This window comes from Crinia signifera, chromosome 7 (genome assembly GCF_055691185.1).
Source record: "Crinia signifera chromosome 7, ASM5569118v1, whole genome shotgun sequence".
NCBI lineage: Eukaryota > Metazoa > Chordata > Amphibia > Anura > Myobatrachidae > Crinia > Crinia signifera.
The window spans coordinates 127,867,376-127,892,261 of record NC_139223.1 but is presented as its reverse complement, the minus strand read 5'-3'; the positions used below and the strand labels follow the sequence as shown (position 1 = coordinate 127,892,261).

The following is a 24,886-nucleotide window of genomic DNA, read 5'->3' as shown; positions in this document are numbered from 1 at the left end:
ATATTAATCCAAAAAAGAACTGAATAAACTGAACTGAATAAATTAATGAGTAGGATATTTTATTTTCTGTAACACCAATGACTTAATACAACAAAAATACACATTGTGATATTCTGGAATACGAAAGGCGTCTGTTTGGAGAGTCTGCACTGCACATCACTCACACACAGCAACTCAGTCGTCGGTGTATGTCACATGATCACCTGTCTTTTCCGTACTTAGCAGCTCAGCTGATAGGAAGTCAGCAGCCAAATAATTAGGTTCATGGTCACCACGGAAACCAAGCGGCAACCTGCTCACAACACGTCATCTGTAACCATCTGTCCAATCAGAAGGCGCCCCAGTTCAGGAACTACAATTCCCGGCATCCTCCATATGGCTGACGCGAAACAGCCACTGACACGGAAGTGTAAGGGGAAAGAAGGTAAATGGTCCAGAATATTTATATGTATTATACTATTGTAATTATATGGAAGTACGTCTCTGTGAGGCCATACTGTAGCAAGCTGAGGCATTTTGTCTTTTCAGTAGTTGTGAAACTAGAAGTCACAGCACTGACAAGACATATGTATTGTGCTTCTTGTTCAGGCTTGTGTGTAATAGGTGGTAGAAGAAAATAGGTAGTATGCATTTCTTTGTAATTTATTTGTATATTGCTTACTGTGTCTTGTATATATGGAGTTTTAGGCATGTGATTGTACATTGAATGTACATGATGATATGTTTTCACTCAGGAGTCAGTTCCATTATGCCGATATTTTACATGGGCATTCATTTGGCCTCATTTAGAGTTTAGAAAATGTGCACCTGATCAAACCACATTGTAATGCAAAATACACAAATGCAATTTCTGGGGAATCCTGACACCAGAGCGAAAATTAATTAAAGTAGTAGATTGGGATCTGAGGCACAAAAAGTGGTGAGTTAGTTCTATAATTTCCACTATCCATGTCGGCGTGGAGTTGATTTTATATAGTGTGGCGAGCGCAGCGAGTCACCGAGCCCGAAGTACGGCGAGCGCACGCGTATTACTTCACATGTATTCCGCGTCCACTAGCGGGGCTCGTTTCGGGCTCGGTGCCTTGCTGCGCTCGCCACACTATATAAAATCAACTCCACGCCGACGTGGATAGTGGGGGTAAGAAAAGGTCGGAGGACGCGTAACGCCGCCCCTCGCGAGCTTGCTGCGCACGCCACGCTTCGGGTTCGCGTTGATACTGTGGTGGCGTTAACAATGGGGGGCCATTTAACATAGTAATCACCCATCAGGGTGGGTGTACAATCAAAAAACGGGTCTGGGGGGGAATTTAACATAAGAATCAGGCATCTGGGTGCCTGTGCGATTAAAAACCGGGTCCAATCGCGTCGCATCGCATGCGATATGATTGTATGCGATGCGACGCGATTTTTTAACGTGCGATGAAAAAATCGGGCGCCTGGATAATACACGAGTACCTTTTATCCTTAGGTCCAGTTATGTGGTGAGGAACATGATTCACTTCGGTTAACCCACATAATTTATAATTGGAAGCCACAAGCACTGATTCTGCCTATTTCATTGACCATAAATAATTTGAATTGGTTCTGGACCACCAACCTGGGGCACCCCTGCATGTGCTCCGAGGCACCCCAGGGAGGCTAGGTGCACAGTTTGGGAACCACTGATCTAGTGCATAATTGTACACTATTTATGAATAACTTCTTCAAGTTTCTTGAGAGGTGATCAGGGTTGGCTGGTTTAAACTAATATGCTGTAGTTTGAGCAGCAGAGATACAGATATGTCCAGGGACATGTAATCTCCTTGTAGCCCTTCTGCTTGTGCCATAATGTGGCGTGAATAGCTAGCATCAAAAGTATTTGTGACTTTTTTTTCTTTACAATGCCTATTATTTGCAAAATGTTATGAGATACATAAGCAGCTTCTGTTGATTAAAATGATCCCTCCCACTGCCAAATCCCCTCGTTACCATGCATCCGGTAGCAGAGAAATCATTTGATGGTCGTCGGAAATAAAAGACAGTAGAAACTGACCTTTATTTCCTCCTCAAATCGTTCAAAGATGGGGCAGGCGCTGATGTCCTGTGACGTCAGCCGCACACCGCCGGCAGACATTGGCACGCCCAGCATTTTCATGGGGATGCCTATAAACGCTGGGCGTTCCCATGGTCCAGCGCCATTTCTGCCCTCCTTCCCCGAAATGAATGGCATGGCTAGTGTGTAACTCACCATAGCTGTTTGATGCTGGGGTCTGCACATGCACAGACTCCCAACCATTAGAGTGGGGCTGAATTTGGCTGCAACCTATCGTTAGAGAATTAGGCTCTATGTGTGCGACTGCACCTGTATTTGCATATGAAATGCTACATTACAGGGTTTTCGAATAAAACCGTATAACCTTTCGTATGCAGATACGGTCGCAGTCACACACACAATATCGGCATGTCACATATAATTTTGTATGTCCTATTCACACTGTGAAATAGACACATTGTAATGGAAAAAGTCACACCCAAAGATGCTCGGTGCTACCCAGTCACAGAGTTCACAAAGGGTAGATGAATGTGGACATATCTGTAATTTCACTATCCCATCATTGCAAGCAGCTGCATATGTTTTATACCCCTTTCACACCGAACATCATATTACCGGGTAAAGCAGTACTACCCGGTAATTTGTGCAGCGTGAAAGGGTCAACGCAGGTCTTAAATCCCAGGTCACCAATGCTACTCCTTACCAGGGTCGGCGACCTTTGTAAGAGACCACAGTCTCTGCAACCCACCTTCCCAAACTACCACGACGCATCGCTGCAGAGCGAGGTGCTGACCAAAATCACCCCCATTGCATGTTACTTTATTTTATGCAACAATATGTATGACTTTTTTGTGAATTTTCATATTTGTGGTTTTCCGCACCAAGGAAAAAACACTGCACAATACCCTTCTTGTCAGACATGAACACCACACACACCAAGGAGTGGAGCGCAGCATTACCTATCAATCTAAAACTTGCTTAAACAAGTGCAGCAGCTAGCACCTAACAACCAAACCCAGTGCGCAGGTCCACAAGCAGTTTTTAAAGTGACCTGGGTTAACCCTTTCACACTGAAAAGATACCCGTGTAATTCAAAAAATGACCTGAGTTGACATTTTTTAACCCAGTAATTTGATGCTCAGTGTGAAATGTGGTCATGCTGGACCAAGCAAAATGAACCAGCACGCAAAATGCCGGGTAATTGCCATGTCGCGGTTCTGAAAGGTTTATTACAGATTTTCCAAGACCGGACATTTAAAGTATTTCTCACAAATGTGAGGTGTTTGTCATTTATTAGTGCTTATTGCTCTATTTTTTCTGTTTCATTTTACTTCTTTAGAGTCTGTGAAAATGTTGAAAGCAGTCATTTTAATTGGGGGCCTCCAAAAAGGTAAGACTCACTGATTATTGTAATAAGTTCTTTACTATTATGCTTAATAATGTAATGTCTACTTATGGTAATGCTGCTGTTGTATACTAAAGACCTTGTACTTGGATTCATCTACTGTCCGTATAAATCACTGGTCTCTGACACAAATACATAACAGTGGGAATTGAGTGTATGTGGCACGCTACTTCCTGCCCTGGTAAGGGAGAGTTGCTGTAATGGGCAAACTTGCATCTTCATCTTCTTTATCTTGTCATCAGATATGTTTAGCAATGAATAAAACTTTCAATGCATTATCTCAAAGCTGATCTGTAGAACCTACTAATAAATGTCTATTTTATTTAATGTGTGCACAAAATAATGTTAATATAAGGAGACAGCAGGATTCTCTAGGAGCTAGGGCAGCGGTTTTCAAACTGTGGGTCCTGATCCCAAAGTAGGTCCCAACCATCTCATCATGGAGCCGTGAATCCATGTTGCTGACCAACTGGCTAATAACTTCTCTGATCTCTAATACCCCTTTCACACCAAAAAAATGCAGGGACCCACCCTGGAATACCGCCCAGGGATCATGCTGGGGCATTCCCGGGTTGGCCCCTTTGACACCAAAAAAGTCCCTGCATTTTCTGGTGTGGGAAAGAGGCAGGCGGCAGAGTGTGGGCAGGGTTGGCAGCATAGAGTACTCACCCCGGTTTGCTGGTCGGGTATCCACACAGGTGGTGGGCACAGATGACAAAGCTCTCCGACTGCAGTGAGGATGCCGGAGAGCTGCGTCCTCTTCATCTGCCGCCTGTCCTGTCATCTGCGCCCGCCGCCTTTGTAGATCCCCGGCCTGACCACACGCACGGAGGACCAGCAACCCGGGTGAGTACCCCTACCCCTTTCACACCGGCTAGGACCCGGGTTGGGCACGGGAACCTTACATATCAGTGCTAGTCGCAGGTTGTTCCTGGGCCCACCCGGGAATTTGGGCTGGTGTGAAAGGGGTATTAGTCAGATACTTGCATCATTTTGTACCTCCACAATGCTGCCATGCATGTGGGGTTTAAGACCACGAGTTTCGCAAACATTCTGCAGTAACTTGCTGGGGTCCATTTTTATTGTCTGATGGGGTCCCAGAGCAAAATAGTTTGAGGACCCCTGAGCTAGGGAATACATGCATTTATTGGCTTCAAGATAATGATTTTAGATCCATTTTTCTTTGGGATGTATTCAGTTTATTATCATGAAGTGCAGAGGCTTTTTGAAAATACAAATAGAAGATTTTTGGAGAGTACGTTAAAAAAAAATATAATCAAGGGCCACCTCCTGTTGGGGCTTCCACATTTCTGAGACTGGCCTCTATAATTGTCATAAGGAAATATATGGCATCAATCGCACACAAAAAGGTATTTAGAGGACCCTTTCATAGTAAGTATGCCTAATGTAATGCATAGGCAGCTAATAATGGGGTGTGGGGGTGGGGTGCTACCACTAGAAAGCTATATTGATATTTACACAGGGTGAAAAGAAATGTAATTCAGTGGTGCAGCAGAATATATTAAAATGTAACTTTTAGTGAAATTGAATAAGGTTGCGAAATCTAAAATAACACAAAAGATAGGTGAAATAGAAAAAGTGTGTGATGTAAGTCCACGTGTGGGGCCTGTTGCTGCACTGTATGTGTGGTCATTAATTTCAATAAAGGTTCAGTTCCCTCTGGCTTCTTATTCTTTCAGGAGGGCTGCGCTGTGTCGATATTGTATGTATGTATGTATGTAAAGCACCAGAAGTATCTCTACAGTTTGTATATATCAAATCCTCCCCCATACAATGTTAGAGATGATATATTCACTGTCTAATATATGGCAACAATATTGCAATGACCCACATATATATATAACTTCCTGATCTATAAAAGTATCACTCTTTTATCAGGAAGAAATGGTCCCAGAGTAAGGTATGGCATCAGTTTAGATTGTGTAAATTTGTGCTGTTTAATAAAACATAAATTCCTCTATATTCAGCATCCCACAGTATTGTTACGGCACTATATAAGCTATGAGGGGATAGACATTATCCCCAGACGGATTCAGTACTGAATCCCGGCGGTCGGGATCCCGGCGTTCAGAATCCCGACGCCGAAATGCCGACAAGGGGGGGACGTGGATCGCCCCCCCTTGCGGGCTCGCTGTGCTCGCCACGCAGCGGGCCTGGTGCCTCGCTACGCTCGGCACACTAATTTATTCTCCCTCCAGGGGTGTCGTGGACACCCACGGAGGGAGAATATGTCGGTATTTCGGCGGTCGGGATTCCGGCGTCGGGATTCTGAACGCCGGGATCCCGACCGCCGGGATATTAACTGCATCCCCCCCAGACATACATACTACTGTACTAAAATATATATATATATATATATATATATATATATATATATATATATATATGTAATTTCTACATTGTTGCCATATATTAGACAGTGACTATATCATCTATAACATTGTAACGGGAATGATTTGACATAGTATAAAAACTGTAAAGATACTTCTGGTGCTTTACATATGTCACTTACACAGTGCAGCTCTCCTGAAAGAATAAGATGCCAGAGGGAACTGAACCTTTATGTGAATTTATGAACACATTTTTGAACATTAATTTTATGAACACAGTGCAGCGACAGCACCCACACGTGATTTTACAGCACAAATGTTTTCTATTTCTGTTTCACCTATTTTTTATGTGTTATATTTTGCAGTCTTAATCAATTTGAATAAAAGTTACATTTTAATATCTCCTGGTGCACCACCGAAATACATTTTTCTCCATGTGTATATCTCTATAAATGTCATACTGGGCAGATTTTATACCGTATTCTCAGGCTGTGGGGTCTGTCCCAATACATGGCCTCACTACCAGGGACAAAGATTAAACCCTGACATATATAAAATGGTTATATTTGCAGATTAATTTGTGACCATCCTGACTAATTAAGTCTTTATCTATACCCAATATGTTATGCAAATTAAATTTTTTTGGCTCCATCTTGAATTTTAGAATAATTTATTTAAATCTGTAGCAGTTAACCCTAAGTCTCCCACCTTGGTAGTAGATGGTTTGAAGTAGTCCTTTTCTTCCTTTTTGTATGGTGTTGGATTTTTCCTTCAAACATGGTGTACTATATGCCAACATAGACATTTGGGGTGATTACAATTGCCAAACTTCTACACTTCTATAAAGTGGTGTCTCTTGGGGGGTGGGGGGGGGGGGGGGGGGGGGGGGGTACAGGCCGGAGTCGGACTGACAGTGGGTAGCAATCTAAAATCAAGGGCTTCCTATACGCCTCAGTCTGGTGGCATGGTTACCTACTGTGGGCACTACTTTCACTCTCTAGAGATGAATACAGAAACGGCCCTGTATTTCTTCACCAATCTCTCTACTCTCTTTTCACAAATCCTGAATTTCCTTCCAGATTTCCTCTTAATCTCCTCCTTCCTTTTTGGGTGCAGACTGAGATTGCTCGCATTTGCCAGCTAGTGAATTCTTCTTCTGAAACCTGGGACCTGCCTGCCTTTTGAGATATGGAGAACCCATTAAATAGTTTCTAATCAGCAAATTGATCCAGGATTTCCAATCCTTTTTTTAATCACTTTGCCAAGCCCCTAGCTTACCCCCAACAGCTCTTCACGGGCTACAAATTACTCACTGAAGATACTTTCTCCACTTGGTCCCATTTTACAGGTATTGGGAGAATGCTATTTTCATTGATCTAGATTAGAAAGACTGGCAGAAGATCTTTCGTACCACCATGTCCTGCTCGGTTAGTTATTAGGTGGCACAGACTCAGTTGAAGGTCCTTACACATTGATACAGATGTCCTCCAGTTCTTAAAAAAATGATCCCAGGGATACCTATCATCTTTTGAAGATGTTTCAGCTGTTGATTCCATACTTCATATTGTTGGGAATGTACAGCTCTTCACCTTTTCAGACTGAAAGTTGACAGGGTCATTAGGTCGACATGGAGGTCTTTGCTTCACTTTCAGTGCCGACAGGTGGTATTTCATGCCCTACCATCCACTAGGGCAGGGTGGGAGAATAAAATAGTTGCAGAGTGTAGCGAGGCACCGTGTTCAAAGCATGGCAAGCGGACACGATGCACTTTCACTTGTTGACTGTGTCGACATTCAGGATTAAAAAGTGAAAAACCCCATGTGGACCTTGCCCATGTCGACATAATGCTCATATCGACCTAATGACCATGTTGTCCTAACCCCATGTCGACATTCAGACATGTTGACATTGATGCATTTCGACCTTTTTTTGTGTAAACTGTTTTTATTGAAGCAGTAGATAACAACATTGGTCTTAACATTCGATCTACAAGTTGAAATCGATAATATGTCTACATTACAATTAAGTCAGTAGGTAAGTTACAAGAGTGGAGGAAAGAAAGGAAAAGGAGAAAAGAAGTAAAGAAGAGTAAGGAGAAAAGGTTATGTGGACATATAAGACCTGTAAGTGGGTGTAAGTTTGAAATTGTGCCATAGTTGATTTGTCTCCAGTGGGGACAATGGGTTGGCCTGAGGAGAAGGAGATCAGATCTTCCATATCCAAGAAGTAGTCAATTTTCTTTAACCATTGCTTCATCGAGGGAGGTATAGAAGACTTCCATAGGGTAGGGATAATGGCTTTGGCAGCATTATTAAAGTGTCTAAGTAATGAGTGCTTATAAATGTATGTGTCTATTTGGATAAGGTTTAGTAGCCAAAATCCCGGGTCTTTGGGTACTGTATCCCCCAGTATTAGTTCCGAGCACTTAAATACCTCAGTCCAAAAAGCAGAAATGTGGGAGCACTCCCACCAGATGTGTACAAAAGTGCCGGGTGCCGACTTACATCTCCAACACAGGTTGGACACTGCAGGAAACATTTTATTGAGGATATATGGGGTTCTGTACCATCTATATATGAGTTTATAAAGGTTTTCTAGTGTGTGCAGGCATAGAGAACTGCACTGTGTATTACGAAAAATTGTATCCCAATTTGTTTGTATATCTAGTGTTTGCATGTCATTCTCCCAGGAGATTGTAAAAGAGGGCGGTTTAGTAGCAAAGTTGTCCATAATAATCGCATATACTTGGGAGACAGTATGCGTAGGGGTCTGTGATGAAATGCACAACTTCTCGAAGGGAGTGAGTTCTCTTTTGATACTAGAGGACTTTCTAGAAGAGACAAGAAAGTGGCGTACCTGTAGATACTTCCAAAAATCTGAGTTCGGGATGTTCCATAGTGACTGGATGTCAGAGAATGACCGCACCTCACCAGCGCTCACCAGCTGGCCCAATCTGAAGAGCCCACACTCTGTCCATTGGTCAAAAGCTAATCTGTCAAGCCCAGGGGTAAATTCTGGGTTATACAGGAAGGGGGTAAGGGGGGAGATTTTGGAGGTTATAAGTGTATTATCTCGTAGCCTATCCCATCTTTTGAGTGTAGGGGTGACCGTTGGATGAGAAATTTTCGGCAATGAGGGTAGCCAGGGTGTAACCTCTATATACTGTTGGAAGCTAGCTTCCTCTAGAAGAACCCATTGTTTATCACTCTTGGCCGTGTCCAATCTATTATTCTATGTAGAATTATTGCATCGTAGTAATTTGGGATATGTGGGAGTTGTTGGCCTCCTTGGTGTTTTCTCATGAATAAGATATCATGTTTAAAGCGTGGGGTGGAGCGATCCCAGACAAATGCTTTAATTAGATTTTGGATTGAGCGAAACCATGTAGCTGGAATGTGTATCGGCAATGTTTGCAAGAAAAACAGGATTCTTGGTAGGGCATTCATTTTAATTACATTTATTCTGCCAAACCATGACAGATGTAATTTCCGCCACTTCTGAAAGTCTAATCGCAATGTGTTCAGCAAAGGGATGAAATTTAATGTAAATAATTTAGATAAGTCATTTGGGATCATTACACCTAAATATTTTATTTTGTGATCCTGCCAAGTGAATGGGAAACTATTTTTCAGGTTTAGAAGTATGTTGGTGGGTGTATTTAAATTCATTGCGATGGATTTAGAATAATTTATTTTAAAATTAGACAGGGCTCCAAATTTGTTAAATTCAGATATCAGGCTTGGGAGGGAGGTTGATGGATTGGAGATGAGGGCAAGTAGGTCGTCAGCAAACATAGCTAGCTTGTATTCTTTACCTTTTACCGTGAGGCCTGCGATGTTTGGGTTTGCTCTGATACTCCTGGCTAATGCTTCTATACATAGAACAAATAGGAGGGGTGATAAGGGACAACCTTGTCTCGTACCATTAGTAATTGTGAAGGGGTCAGATAGAGACCCATTAATTTTAATGCGGGCATATGGTGAGGTATATAAGGATAGTATTCTATGGAAACAGGTCTTGCCTAGTCCTAGGTGTTTTAGTACCCCTGTCATAAATCCCCAATCTACTCTATCAAACGCCTTTTCGGCGTCTGTCGTGATGACGACTGATGGTTGTGTAGACAGAGAGGCGTGGTGAATCATATTAATCACTTTGACAGTGTTGTCTCTAGCCTCTCGGCCTATAACAAAGCCAACCTGGTCGCCATGGATTAAGTTAGGTAATAACATTTTTAGGCGGTTTGCAATCAGTTTGGCGAAAATTTTTATGTCTATATTTAATAAGGAGATTGGTCTATAACTTGGGCATAGGCTAGGATCTTTGCCTTCTTTAGGCAGTACCGTGATATGTGCCTCCAGTGAGTGCGGGGAAAAGTGTGACTCAGCTGAGATCTCATTAAAGGCTTATGTAAGAAGGGAAGCCAATTTGTTTTTATAGGCTTTATAGTAGGCTATAGTGAACCCGTCAGGGCCCGGGCTTTTCCCATTGGCAGAGGAATCTATGGCTTTCTCTACCTCCTCAAGGGCAAAGGGAGCATCTAAGGCATCTGCTTCATCTTTGGGTAGTGTGGGAAAGTTTATCGTTTTTAAGTATTCAGCCACCGCTGAACTATGAGCTATTATGTCTGTTCTTCCCTCAGACCCTGAGAGATTATATAAATTTGCGTAGTACATTTGGAATGTTTTGGCTATCTGTGAGGTGTCGTGGTGTGTGTGGCCTCCATCATCTTTTATAGCGTGTATAAAGGTGAGTGCTCGTTGTTCTCTAAGGGCTTTGGCTAGTAGTTTGCCAGGTTTGTTGCCCCATTGATAATATCGGCTACGACATTTGCGATATGAGAGTTTTATGTTGTCATTAAGCAGTTTATTTAGAGAGGCCCGAGCCAATTCAAGATCTACATAATGTTGGGGGGATTGTGATTTCTTATGGAGAGTTTCTAGCCTTTTAATCTGGGTTAGGAGATCGTCCCTTTGTTTGCATCTTTGTTTTTTCCGCATAGTGCCCAACTGAATACACACTCCACGTAACACGCATTTATGTGCCTCCCAAATAGAAATTCTGGAGGCTTCCGTGTTGTCGTTATCCGAAATATAGGAATCAATGGCTTTATCTAGCAGGGCTTTGTACGTTACATCCTGCAAGAGAGTGTCATTGAAACGCCAGTTCCACGAGCGTGTGGTCTGTGCAGGAAAAAGCAGAGTTAAATGGACCGGGGCATGGTCGGACCATGTGATTTGACCTATCGAGGTGTTTGCAATCAGGTGTAAATATCGATGGCCTAGGAATAGATAATCTAACCTAGAGTAGGATTGATGGGGATGAGAGAAGTATGAGTAGTCTGAGTCTGAGGGGTGGGTCAGTCTCCAAGAGTCAATCAGCTGGTGGTCCAGCAAGGTGCGTCTCACCCTCCTATACTCCCGTTCCGGTCTATAGGGCACTTTTTTGGAGGAGTCGAGAAAGGGATCAAGAGTCCAGTTTAAGTCTCCTCCCATTACTGTCACTCCCTCGAGAAGAGCATCTGCTTTATCTAAGGCTGATGAAATAAATTGTGGTTGTTTCGTATTTGGGGCATAAATGTTCAGGAAAGAGAAACATTGAGAGTTAATGTCGCACTTGACTAGTAGTGCTCTGCCCTCTAGGATAATATGGGAAGACACATTCAGGATAGGTATATGCCTAGCTATCAAAATTCCCACTCCCAGTGATTTTCCTGTTGGATTATTTGCTGTAAAGACGTGGGGGTAGTAATGACATTTGAGAGAGGGAACATTCCCCTTTTTATGTGTTTCCTGAATGAGCGCGATATCTACTTTCTCATCTCTGAGCCACTTAAGTAACCCAGAGCGTTTCTCTGGGATGTTTAAGCCCTTAACGTTAAGAGTGGTTATATGTAGGTCCTTAGTACCCATTGCTATTTTGGAACAAGGCAACTCTTACAAAACTCAAGGTCACATAGATAGGGAAAAGAGTGGAAGTGAGGGAATAGATGGAAAAAAGGAAGAAGAGGATGCCACATAATAAGATATGTAGCCTAGTACATTGATAATATATAACATAAGTGTGAACGTGTAGAAGAAGAACAGCTGCAGATGGGACGAGGGAGGATGCCTGCATCCTCCTGTCCCATGAAGAAGAAAGGTGCAGCTCGATGGGGGATTAGCGGGGGGCCAAGAACAACAACCGCCCACCGCCAGTATTTACAATCATCTATCTAAACACATATAAAAATAACATATGAAGTAATTCTAATTAGAACTGCCATTAAAGAGCTGAGTATCAACACAAGTATAGAAAATCAGCCATCTATCTGTCGCTGCTATATGAGCAGAAAAAATATAGCGATAAATGTAAAATTAACAGTAGCTATTAGTATACTAAACATTGAGTCAACAGAACCCATAAGGTTTTAAGGGGAGAAAAAGGCATATTACCACTTTTCATGACCCAAAGGGTAATGGCCAAGAAAGAGGATGGTCTTGAGAGAGCAGATGTTCATGGTGGTTCAGTTGTACGAGAGGTGGTCGTAGGGGACTTCCTGCGTCGTGTTGAGTGTGCTTGTTGCCAAGCGTCATCGTGCGTATCGATAGTAGGGAGATCAGGGTATTGGTGGAAAGAGTCCCAATCCGGAAGTGGCACAGGTTGGATGCCGAGTGTAGTGAAGAAGGTTGGGAGATCAGATGGTTTGGATATAGAGGTAGATTTGCCATTGTGGGTCACCTGCAAAGAAAATGGAAACCCCCATCGATATTTCAGGCCTAATTTTCGTAGGGTATCTGTAAGCGGCTTTAAGGTTCTTCTCTGCTGTAAGGTCGACCATGCTAGGTCAGGAAATATTTGGATCTTGTCTCCTTGAAATTCGATCCCTTCTAATAGGCGTGTTTTTTGTAGTATTTCTTCTTTTTGGGTGTAGTAATGCAGTCTACAGATAACATCTCGAGGCCGGTCCGATGGGAGGCCCCTAGGCCTTAGGGCTCGGTGAGCTCTATCGAAGGTAATGGCTGTGTCCGGATCTAGGCCCAGGATTTCCCCAAAGATTTTTGTAAGGACATCTGTGAGATTAGACTGGTGTATATCTTCTGATAAACCTCTGACCCTGATGTTATTTCTTCTACCTCGATTGTCCATATCCTCTATGCGGGCTTTAAGGAAGGTGATATCAGATGTTTGATGGGAGATCACTTCCTTGAATTTGGCCAAGATAGCTGTAGTTGGTGATTCGTGTCTCTCTAGTGTATCTACTCTTGACTCAAGTGAAGACATGTCTTTCCGAAGGGCAGATACTTCGTGTTTGATAGTAGCAAGTAGGCTGGACTCCAGGTTTGAAAAGTCTTGCTTTGTAGGTAGGGTTTTGACATGTGCCAGGATCTCCCTAACCTCTGTGGTCAATGAAGGAGTATCTTGGGATTGGGTGCCTTCGGGTAGAGACATCTCGTCCAACTGAGAGGGGGAGGTCGACGAGGAAGGGGTTTCTGTTGTATTCGGGGAATTTGTGTTGGAGGGTAATAGAAACTGGCGTAGATCTGATGTGTGGCAGTCAGCGGATTTAGGTGTTCCCTCCGGTTTGGTCTTAGATTTTTTCTTAGCGTTTTTCACCATGAGCACCGACTTAAATGTGTGTGACTTTAGGATCAGATGGTAAAAACAAGCTCAGCTCTTCAGGTCTTATGTTAGAAGTAACAGCGGGCCATTGTCGTGTCAGGGCTCCCCCGTGGCCTACGTGGTCGTCATCAGTCGATCATTTTATCACCTCCCTGATGTCGGGTGTGATGGGAGAGAAACATTTTCAAAAGGTACTCAAACTGCTGGGGTTAGGTGATATGCTATTCGGAAGCTCCGTATCTACTCCCAGCCACCTGAGGCTTTGTGTGGTGGCTCTAATCACCGTCTGTATGTGGTAAAGGGATAGACAGGGCAAGGAGCCGCCGGAGGTCCCCCCCACAAGTCAGCCCAAGCCGTGACCTGCAGTAGATGAAATTCAATTCCGAAGGGGTACCATAGGTCCCGCAGTATGATTTAATAAGCAGCTGTGTCAGGGCTTATATACAGGTATTGCTTTCAATAAACACCTCTATAAATGTCAAGTTGATAATTATGTATAGCAAGCTTTATTTGTCAGCAGGTTATGTAGAGCAAGTAGTTATGTAAAGCCAGTTTTATTTGGCAATCTCTATTGGAAGGTCCTCTAAGTGATCTCCACAGGGGGAGGTTTGGGTGCCAGCAGCAGCAGCCGTAGCTGTGATGTACTGTCTGCTGTGTGCCTATGATCCCCAGTCCAAGATGGCGGCCGCCTCTATTTTATATGGGGGGGAGGTAGCCCGCAGCTGCCCCCTGCACCCCAGGCCCCTTGGGTACTGCTGAGCCTCCCTGGGTGGTCAGTGGTGCCCCCCGCTCCCCTCCAGCGATGCTCCCCTTGTTAATATAAAAGGCTGTGCCGGAGATCGCCGCCCGCCAGCATCCAAGATGGCCGCCGCGGCTTCAAACTGGAGCCTCTTCGTTCTCCCCCCAGCTCCGGCGCCGCTTATATATATCTGGACCGACAAGGGAGGTCTGGGGTGCACCAGTCCTACCTCCAATCTCACCGCGTAGTCTGTCGGGCGCCTCCGCAGCCCGTCAATGTAGTTAGGCTGGCGGGCAGATGAACTCCACTCCAGGACGCTGCTTCAGGAGAGGAGAGGGCCGCAGCCTGCAGAGTGGGATTTCTCCCCCTCCCGGCTCTGCAGCACCTTCAACTTTGCTCCGGAGGATGGTGGCAGGGTGAGGTTTCCTTAGTGTGAGCTGTTTTTTTGTAGGCAGATCTCTGCAGTAAAGTTTTAATGTAAAACTACAGGAGCTCCTGTAAAACGTGTCCTGCTGTCTACACGGCCAGGCCACGCCCCCGCATTTCGACCTTCAGTGGTTGGCCCAATGCATGTCGACCTGATGACCCATACCCATGCAGAATGCAACAAGGAATAGTAGTATTACATATTTTAAAACCTGTGTAATTCCTCTCACCGGACAGGGGGGTCGCTCTCTGCTGTGGTGCTTCTAGTAAAATGTGGTCTGTATTTCAGCAGTGATATGAAGACCAGTACTGTACTAGAAGCACCCCAGCTGACCGCGACACCCCAGGCATGGGTTTTAAAAGATGCAGGGTGCTAGAATGAACACTAAATAGCCTGACTGCTTTATACTATTGTATAATGAAAAGTTGATTGCTAAATCATCTATTGCATATGCCCTAGAGTGTAAATGGCATACAGGTTAGACCCTGGCTGTCTAATGTATTGTAACTGGGTGGTTGGGCTGCTAGTATCCAACTTTAGTATCTTCAAGTGTGTAAACAAAGTATTTTATTCTAGATCTCGTATTTGTAAAGGTGCGAACACACTTGGTGATCCCCGTAGCCACCGATATCAGCGGCCGTGGGGACCCGGTAGGCTGCTGGTATAGACAAGTGCATACACACTTGCCGATGTGGGGTCCATGGTGCATTCTGCATGGGCCTCGCTAACGACCCACAGGAGTGTGCATCGGAAGCCTTGTAATACTGAGCGATAACGCTGATTTTATTTCCCAGTGTGTGCAGGGCTTAACTTTGTTGTACCATGGTTGTTATAAAAACTGCTGAATGCAAGAAACTATCTGAACTCTTAAGGTTATGTTACCAGTTACGAGGACTATGAATATAAACTTTTGGTTCCTGCATGACCTTCTGAACGTATTACCCTCTATACCCGTTCTTGCACATGAGTTATGTGTAGCTCCTAGGCCTGTAGCAGTTTGCTAGCTCTCTAATATATCACCTGCCCTCGCACACTAGAAGAAAACCATGACTATTAATAACTGTACCTTTTATATAAAGCCACTATAATCCTTTACACTTGACTATTGGGAATAAAACAAGACTGGGCAATAACAGACATACAGATGTGAGGGCCCTGCTTGCAAGCTTACAATCTATAGGGAAATATGCATTTGATGCAAGAGAATATGTGCTACATATTGCAAATTGGTCCAGCCAGATTCCAGGTTCTTAGTGTGCTATATACCCCAGTCACGCAGCAATATTGGCCTGGGTACAGTGGGGTGTGTGAGAGCGTATATAAAAATATATATAATGTGTGTGAACTGGTTAGTCGCTTTTTAAGACACAGTCCTCTGAAGCAGTGTTATTTTTTCCCTATGTGTTGTTAAGAGATCACAGGGCTTCTCTCTTTACCTAGGTACCAGATTTCGCCCTTTATCTTTTGAAGTTCCCAAGCCTCTTTTCCCTGTAGCTGGAGTTCCCATGTTACAGCATCACATTGAAGCATGCAGTAAGGTAATTAAGCGTTTACAGGAAGAGACAAAATCTGCCAGTAATAATTCATTACAATTCTTTGTGTTGAGAATAGCTATGATACCAATGTGCCCTCTGTCCCCTCTGTCCCACAGCTGCCCAATCTGAAGGAGATCCTGGTGATCGGATTTTATCAGCCCAACGAGGCTCTGAGTCGCTTCCTTCTCACTGCACAGCAGGAGTTTAAAGTGGCAATCAGGTAAGAGCTCTTCAGTTCTTGTTACTGATTTATAGTAATGTTTATGGTATTAACAAGCAATTGGAATAAGGAGCAATAACAGCACACTTCTGAGAAATAACTCACAGCGTGTTTTCCTTTTTCTCTACTTATTTAACAAATAGGGTTTGAATGCAATTCACTATGTGCCAGTGGATTTAGTCATTTCTATAAATATCCTCTACAATGGAGGTCCTAGGTGCTCTATGATTTGCATGCCTTAACTACAGATGACAGCGGCTAGTGTGACATATGATTATGAAATATCCTGCTTAACCCCTTCTTGACGCAGCCAGTTTTTGCCTTCCTGACAGAGCCCTTTTTTTTCAAATCTGACATGTATCACTTAAGTGGGGATAACTTTTTTTTGCTTTTACTTATCCCAGTGATTTTTAGATTGTTTTCTCGTGACACATTGTACTTCAAGTTAGTGGTAAATTTGGGTCGATACAGTCTGTGTTTTTTTGTGAAAAATACCAAAATGTCGTAAAAAAAATTGAAAATTTAGCAATTTTCAAAATGTTAAATTTTCTGCTTGTGAGACAAATAATCATACCACTCAAAATAGTTAATAACTAACATAGACCATATGTCTACTTTATGTTTCCATCATTATTTCAACATCCTTTCAATTTTTTTGGACACTAGGAGGCTTAAAATATGAATAGCAAATTCTCAAATTTTCAAGAAAATTTCAAACACTGATTTTTTTAGGGACCAGTTCAGTTCTGATGTGACTTTGAGGGACTTGTATGTGAGACACCCCCATAAATGATGCCATTTCAAAAACTGCACCCCTCACAGTATTCAAAACAGCATTTTGGAAGTTTGTTAACCCTTTAGGTGTTTCACAGGAATTAAAACAAAGTGTAGGTGAAATTTCAAAATTTCATTTTTTTTGCAGATTTGCAATTTTAATACATTTTTCTAAGGAACACAGTAGATTTTACTAGAGAAATGTGACTAAAAATTGATTCCCCCAATTCTTTTGTTTTCATAAATATCCTATATGTGGCCCTAGTGTGCACGTTGACCAAACCACAGGCTTCATAATAGAAGGAGCACCTACTTGATTTTGGAGCCTCCTTTTTATGAGATAATTTTTTAGGCACCATGTAGGTTTCTAGGCGCTATAAGATGCTAAAAGTTAGGAACCCCCCCACAAGTGACCCCATTTTGCAAACTACACCCCTCAGGGAATTCATCTAGGGGTATAGTGTACATTTCAAACCCCCAGGGGTTTCACCAATTTTGATACAACTGGGCTGTGCAAATGAAAAATTACATTTTTTACACAAAAATGCAGTTCTGGCTCAAAATTTTTCATTTTCACAAGGAATGAAGGAGACAAAGCACCCCAAAATCTGTGCCCCAATTTCTCCCGAGTACGGCAATGCCTCACATGTGACCAAAAAATACCATTTGGGTGCATGGCAGGACCCAGAAGGGAAGGAGTGATTTTTTGGATTTTGCAGCTCAGATTCTGGTGGAATGTTGGTGGGTGCTATGTCGCATTAGCAAGACCCCCGAAGCACCAATACAGTGGAACCCCCCCCACAAGTGACCCCATTTTGCAAACTACACCCCTCAGGGAATTCATCTAGGGGTATAGTGTACATTTCAAACCCCCAGGGGTTTCACCAATTTTGATACAACTGGGCTGTGAAAATGAAAAATTACATTTTTTACACAAAAATGCAGTTCTGGCTCAAAATTTTTCATTTTCACAAGGAATGAAGGAGACAAAGCACCCCAAAATCTGTGCCCCAATTTCTCCCGAGTATGGCAATGCCTCATATGTGACCAAAAAATACCAGTTGGGTGCATGGCAGGACTCAGAAGGGAAGGAGTGATTTTTGGATTTTGCAGCACAGATTCTGGTGGAATGAATGGTGGGTGCTATGTGGCATTAGCAAGACCCCCGAAGCACGGTGAAATGATGAACCTAATAATCCATAGATGTGTGGTATATTTTAAAACACTCCTTTATACATAGGCCGGGTTTGTCGGGGCAAGTTTCACAGTGGAAAATAGTATCCTTTCTTATTCCCTTTTTATAGCAAACTTTGCACCTTTTTTGTGTCCTGCCCTTTCTTGCAGTGGAGGGGATTTCGTTAGGAAAATGCTGCCCTGGTACAATACGGGGGCCAGTACTAGAAGTACTGGGGCCCTCTGCCTGCTGGTTCCCAAATATTAGGCCCTTTATGACTTTCTCTTGAAAGTGCATAAATGTCCCCCTCTGGCTGGTAGAACGGAATAGCACGTAAGCGTTATACAGTGCCATCTGGATGATATACACGGCCAGCTTCTTGTACCAGATTTTTGTTTTCCGCAGGGGACTGTACGGCTTCAGTACCTGATCTGAAAGATCCACTCCGCCCATGTACTTATTGTAATCTAGGATACAATTAGGTTTTGAGGTGTGGGTACTGGTACCTCGTACAGGGATGGAGGTGGTACTGTCTCCATGAATTGTTGTCAGTATAAGGACATCCCTCTTGTCCTTATATTTGACCAACAACATATTTTCGGTGGATTGTGCCCTGCTTTCACCCCTTCTCAGTACTTGGGCAATGTGCGTTTTTGGGAGGCCTTTTTGGTTCTTGCGCACAGTACCGCAAGCTGCTGTACCTCTTGAACCAAGGGCCTTAAACAGGGGGATGCTAGTGTAAAAGTTATCCACATAGAGGTGATAACCTTTATCCAGGAAGGGGTGCACTAAATCCCAGACAATTTTTCCACTAACACCTACGAGGGAGGGGGGGCATTCTGGCGGTTCAATTCTTGAATCCTTCCCTTCATATACCCTAAACCTGTGGGTGTACCCTGAGGTGCTTTCACACAGTTTATACATTTTTATGCCATACCTTGCCCTCTTACTGGGAAGGTACTGGCGGAATTTAACCCTTCCTTTAAAATGCATAAGGGACTCGTCGATACAAATAAATTTTTCAGGGATGTACATCTCTGCAAATTTGGCACTGAAATGATCAATGACCGGCCTGACTTTGAATAGCCGGTCAAAGGTGGGATCATCTCTGGGTGGGCACTGTGCATTATCGGTGTAATGTAAAAATTTAAGGATTATCTCAAAACGAGTCCGAGTCATGGCCATACGGTAAAGTGGGGTGCTGTACAGAACATCTGTACTCCAATATTGCCTAATTTCTGGCTTTTTTACTATGCCCATATGTAACACCAGACCCCAAAACGTCATCATCTCTACTGCATCTACAGGGGTCCACCTAGCAAATGATGACGTGGGGTTTTGAGCAATAAACTGCTGGGCATATAAATTACTTTGGTCCACCATTAAATTTATAAAATCATCAGAGAAAAATAATTTTAAAAAGTCAATTTCTCTGAGACCTGTTGAATCAAATTGGATTCCTGGGATGGCCAAAAACTCAGGAACCTGGGGCTCAAAATTGTCTGGTGGTGGGGTCCATACGGGATCAATCATTTGGGGGGGGGGTCTCAGCTGCTCTACGGGGGTGTCTTTGAGGGGGTCCCTCATCACTAGAGGAGGAAGAGGAGCTTAAGACGAATCCTTCAAATTCCCCGCTTGCATCACTGGCTGTGTCAGAGTCAGAGGCAAGCATGGCATATGCCTCCTCCGCTGAATACATTCTTCTGGATGACTGGGATGACATTTGGGATGCCATTTTTATTTTTGTGTTTCTGTAAGTGTAATGTTTCAACACGTGTATAGTGTAGGGGGGGTACAAACTTTATTTCAACACGGGGGTATGTAGTGTGTAGTGTGTATGTAGTGCAGAAAAAAAAATACTTTATACAGGAATTTGATCCCAATAAAAAAAATAAAAAAATTGAAGGGGTTAAAAAAAAAAAAAAAAAAAAAGGTCCTGCGCCAAAAATTGAGCACAGATGTTGGTTAGTAACGTCCGTCACTGAACAGCGCTCAAAGGCAACAGGACACCCACAAAAGCAACGTGGGTGTAAAAACAATTAAAAAAATAAATAAACCACAGCACTCTCCAAAAAAAAAACAATTTAAAAAAACTGCAGAAAAAAAAATTATATCAACCCTGTGCCAAAAATGCTGTTCAGTGATGTACGTCACTGATCAGTGGCCACAGGACACCCACAAAAGCAACGTGGGTGTAATAAACCACAGCACTCTCCAAAAAAAAAAAACAATTTAAAAAAACTGCAGAAAAAAAATGATATCAACCCTGTGCCAAAAATGCTGTTCAGTGATGTACGTCACTGATCAGCGGCCACAGGACACCCACAAAAGCACCCACAAAAGCAACGTGGGTGTAAAAACAAAACCCCACTGCAATCCCCCCCCCCAAAAAAAAACTGCAGATCAGTGATGCAGTGATGCGACACTGATTAGCAGTGAGGGGCAGCAGGCAGACAAATGTGGGTGCAACCTGACAGGGTATATATAAAAAAAACAAAACCTGGACCCCCAAAAAGTTGCTGATCAGTTAATTAATTTAAACTGATCAGCACAAAAGGGTGGGCAGCAGTCAGTTGCACAGGCAGCACAACCTTTGGTGCAACTGACAGGTGTATATATATATAAAAAAAAAAAAAACCCAAAAAGTTGCTGATCAGCACAGATATACTGATCAGCACAAAAGGGGTGCAGCAGACACAAAATATAGCACTCTCTATCACTCTCTGTCACTCTCTGTCACTATCTGTCACTATCTCTTACGATCTGTGACTCTATGACACTGCAGCAGCAGGACACAGGAAGTCACAAGATCCAGGAAGCATCCAGCTGCTGGCAGCACGCTACCAGCGGTGATCAGGTAAGTATCAGGCAAGGTTCAGGTATGTATATCACGACAGAGTGGCCGGTGACCGCTCTGCATGCAATTCCAGACCGGAATGGTGTCTGCAGCGCAGTCACCGTTAGTTTAAATGACGCGCCTTGGCTGTGATTGGTCCGACGGACCAATCACAGCCTTGGGGGCAGGTGGGGTGAGGTGAGGTGGGGTGAGGTGTGGTCATCACCGGTGACCCCCTCATGCCCTCTCACACCCGACGGTGATTGACACCTGTGTTACCGAGCGTCTGATTCGCCGGTAACACAGGAAAACGCTGCGACTGGCTGTTCACATTGAACAGCCAATCACAGCGATCGCCGACGGGGGGAGGCATCGCCACCCCCCCTGGGCATGCAGGGACATGTCTGCTGTCAGGGACAGCAGACATGTTTAAACTGTCACCGCGTCTATAGACGCGGGGACAGTTTAAAGTCATGACGTATATATACGTCATGTGTCGGGAAGTACATCCCGGCCATGACGTATATATACGTCAAATGTCGGGAAGGGGTTAATATGAGAATGACATTGATAAAACATTGGCATTATATTTAGTGGTGACGCTTCCCTTCCCCATCTTACCTTAAGTAGATCAAGAATTGCAAGTAGCTAATATCCCCTCACACCTACTGTACTCTTCTCCCACATACACAGTAGTACCCACACTGATGTCCTACACATCCACCGAAATTACTCACACTAATATGCCATACCTACCTGTACACTACGTATACTACAAACACTAATGTCCCCTCACACCTACACTACTATAAATATACTATCCACAATAGCGCATGCTAACACCTACCCTACTCCCACCATCACTAATGCACCCTCACACCTGCCCTACTCTCAGTATACTATCCCCAATAGCGCATGCTTACACCTACCCTACACCCACCCAGTGGTGTAGCTAGGTGCCACAGTGCCCGGAGCAAGGGCATGTTTCGCGCGCCGCGCCTCCCCTCCCCGATTTGTAGTAGGCTCTTGCGTGACGAAAAGGGGGCGTGGCCTAACATACCACAAACCATAATGCCCATTACACGTTTTGGCGAACTTTGTATGATGTTGTGACGTCATGGTGCCGCATCCCTGGCACTGGCATCCCAACCTGGCGCATGCGTGAAAGCGCTCGCCGGGTTATTATGGCGGTACGGGGTACTGATGCCAGGCAGTGGCGTAAGTTCATCAATGTAGCCCGGAGGCAAGATAAAAGCTGGTATCCACCCCATAGATAGATAGCTATAGAGAGGGGGCTAAGCAGAGAGGGGTAAGAGAGGGGTGTCAGGCAGAAAGAGGGAGAGTGTGGTAAGGCATAGAGAGGAGTGTCAGGCAGAGAGAGAGAGAGAGAGAGAGAGAGAAAGGGGGGCAGGCAGAGAGACGGATGAGGGGTCAAACATATAGAGGGGGGGGGGATGAGGCAGAGAATGAGGGGGGGGGGGGGGGGGCAGAGAGGGTAAGTAGAACATGCGCTTGACATTGGTATGCGTGTACACATATGGACAATATGTGGCAGATGTGACCTATGTATATACACTTATAGAATACATATACAGTAAGTGAAAGGCACGAACACACATACAGTGTGTATATATATATATATATATATATATATATATATATATATGTGTGTGTATATATGTGTATATATATATATATACACACACACACATATATTAGAACAGTATGTGGAAGTAAGATATATACACACATGTAGATAGTGGCAGGCAGATGAGATATGTACACTCTCACACACACGCACACGCATTTTGGAGACCCACATGTGGTCAGTGACAGACGGCTGACACACGGACACGCAGGTGGCGGCAGTGCAGAAGGAGGGACAGCAGGGTGACAGTGCGGGCTGCAGGGCCCTGGGTGGCAGTGCAGCGGGTAACTGGGGCTGCCCCCCTCTCTCTTACCTGCTCCCGCAGTTTGAGGAACACCATGGTGCGCGGCACGTCCTCCTGCATGCAGCTTCTCCAGGCTCCGGGGATGGTGAGGGCGGCCGGTGAGCGGTGGGGGTAGCAGTGCACACTCCGGCTCCTGCTTGCTGTACCATCTCCCGACTCCTACCTCTCACAGCCACCACCAAACCCTATGGGGGAGGGGGGGAGCCCGCAGATACTTGCTCCCTAAACCAGCTGGAAGTGTGAGAGAGCAAAGTGCCCTTTCAGGGCTTAGCACCCGGAGGCTGGAGCCTCTGTTGTCTGCCAGAGTTCCAACACTGAAGCCAGGTACAGCAGGGAGCGGGGAGGACCGTCCAAGGTACTGATGCCGGTCACAGCGAGGAGGACCGAGCGGGCGAGCAGGGCGGGGAGCCGGCGGCAGAGTGCATGGCTCCGGCGCCAGTTGACTTTTTGGCGCCTGGAGCGTGTGCTCCACCGGCTCACCCTAGCTACACCTCTGCACCCACCTACACTAGCCACACTAATGCACCCTCACACCTGCCCTACTATCAGTATAGTATCCACAATAGCGCATGCTAACACCTACTCTACTCCCACCTACACTAGCCACACTAATGCACCCTCACACCTGCTATGCACTCAGTACTTCGCTCACATCCACCCTACTCCCACCTATATTAATCAACACTAATGTGCCCTCATACCTACCTTACTCCCACCTATAGTACTCACTCTCTGATATGCCCCTAAATCACCCTCCCATCACAATAGTCTCCCTTACACTACTCACTCTAATGCACCTGGTAGCAGCTGGATCATGTTAGATAAATGCCACAATTCTACAACTGAATGAAGGATACACTGAGCCCTGTCTGTCTTCTGTTACCAGCAAAATTGCTTATTATCAGTAATGAGGATTCTGCAATGCAGGTCATTAAATATTGCAGGTAAAAGTTTTGTAGTGGCTACAACCAAGATGGTAGTATACGCCAGGCTAATAATACATTGATTATATTTTATAGCATCTGATACACCGTATCACAGTCTCTCTCTATAATATCTGACATATCGTTTTCCGACAGGTATCTACAGGAATATTCTGCTCTGGGCACCGGAGGAGGCATCTACCACTTCCGGGACCAGATTCTTTCTGGTGGACCACAGGCTTTCTTTGTGATGAATGCAGATGTGTGTTGCGAGTTCCCCCTTCTCCAGATGTTGGATTTTCAGAAACAACATGAAGAGACACACAGTTATATTATGTTGGGCACCACGGTAAGGTGAATCTAAACCACGTTACAGCTATTGTAGCACCAGCGACTGTGAATAGGTCAATCAGACTTGGTGTTCATTCCCTGTGCTTTGTTTGCTCTATAAGGCAGCTGTAGGTCTATAGATCGATATTAATATTCAGTGTTAAGTTTTCTTGCACGCAACTAAATATTCCAGTACATTTACAAAGCTCCTAATTGGCCAGCCAAATGCCTGCTCTTCCTACAACAATGTAAAAGGATGCATCTCCCAGCATTGGAGAGTACTGTTCTCAGCAATGTGTAGCAAATTTTCAGGAAGTCTTATTAAATCTTTTCTATTCTCGCAGGCCAATAGGACCCAGTCTCTGAATTATGGCTGTATAGTGGCAAATGCGGGGACTCAGGAGGTAAGTGTGTTATTATGGGGCACCATAACAACAGGGAGGGGGGGATGAATGCACAAAGAAAACCTATTAGCAAGTGTGTCCTTTGGCAAGCAAGTGTATTGCTATGGTGATGTGTAGGCCACTTTCCTGGCACAGAGCTGTTCCTAAGAGTTGTTTGTTTTGCTGCAGTTCAAGGAACTAATTGC

At 44.2% G+C, this 24,886-nt stretch overlaps 1 protein-coding gene across 1 annotated transcript in view; it reads left to right on the top strand.

Annotated features, from left to right (window-relative positions):
• The first annotated feature begins 249 nt into the window (after nucleotides 1-249).
• GMPPA (GDP-mannose pyrophosphorylase A) overlaps nucleotides 250-24,886 on the top strand; it is a 39,446-nt gene continuing 14,809 nt past the window's right edge. The window contains exons 1-6 of the mRNA XM_083153759.1: nucleotides 250-424; nucleotides 3,372-3,422; nucleotides 15,994-16,091; nucleotides 16,205-16,308; nucleotides 24,124-24,316; nucleotides 24,642-24,701. Of these exons, the coding sequence (XP_083009885.1) occupies nucleotides 265-424; nucleotides 3,372-3,422; nucleotides 15,994-16,091; nucleotides 16,205-16,308; nucleotides 24,124-24,316; nucleotides 24,642-24,701 (666 nt within the window). The 5' untranslated portion in view covers nucleotides 250-264. The remainder of the gene's footprint in view (nucleotides 425-3,371; nucleotides 3,423-15,993; nucleotides 16,092-16,204; nucleotides 16,309-24,123; nucleotides 24,317-24,641; nucleotides 24,702-24,886) is intronic.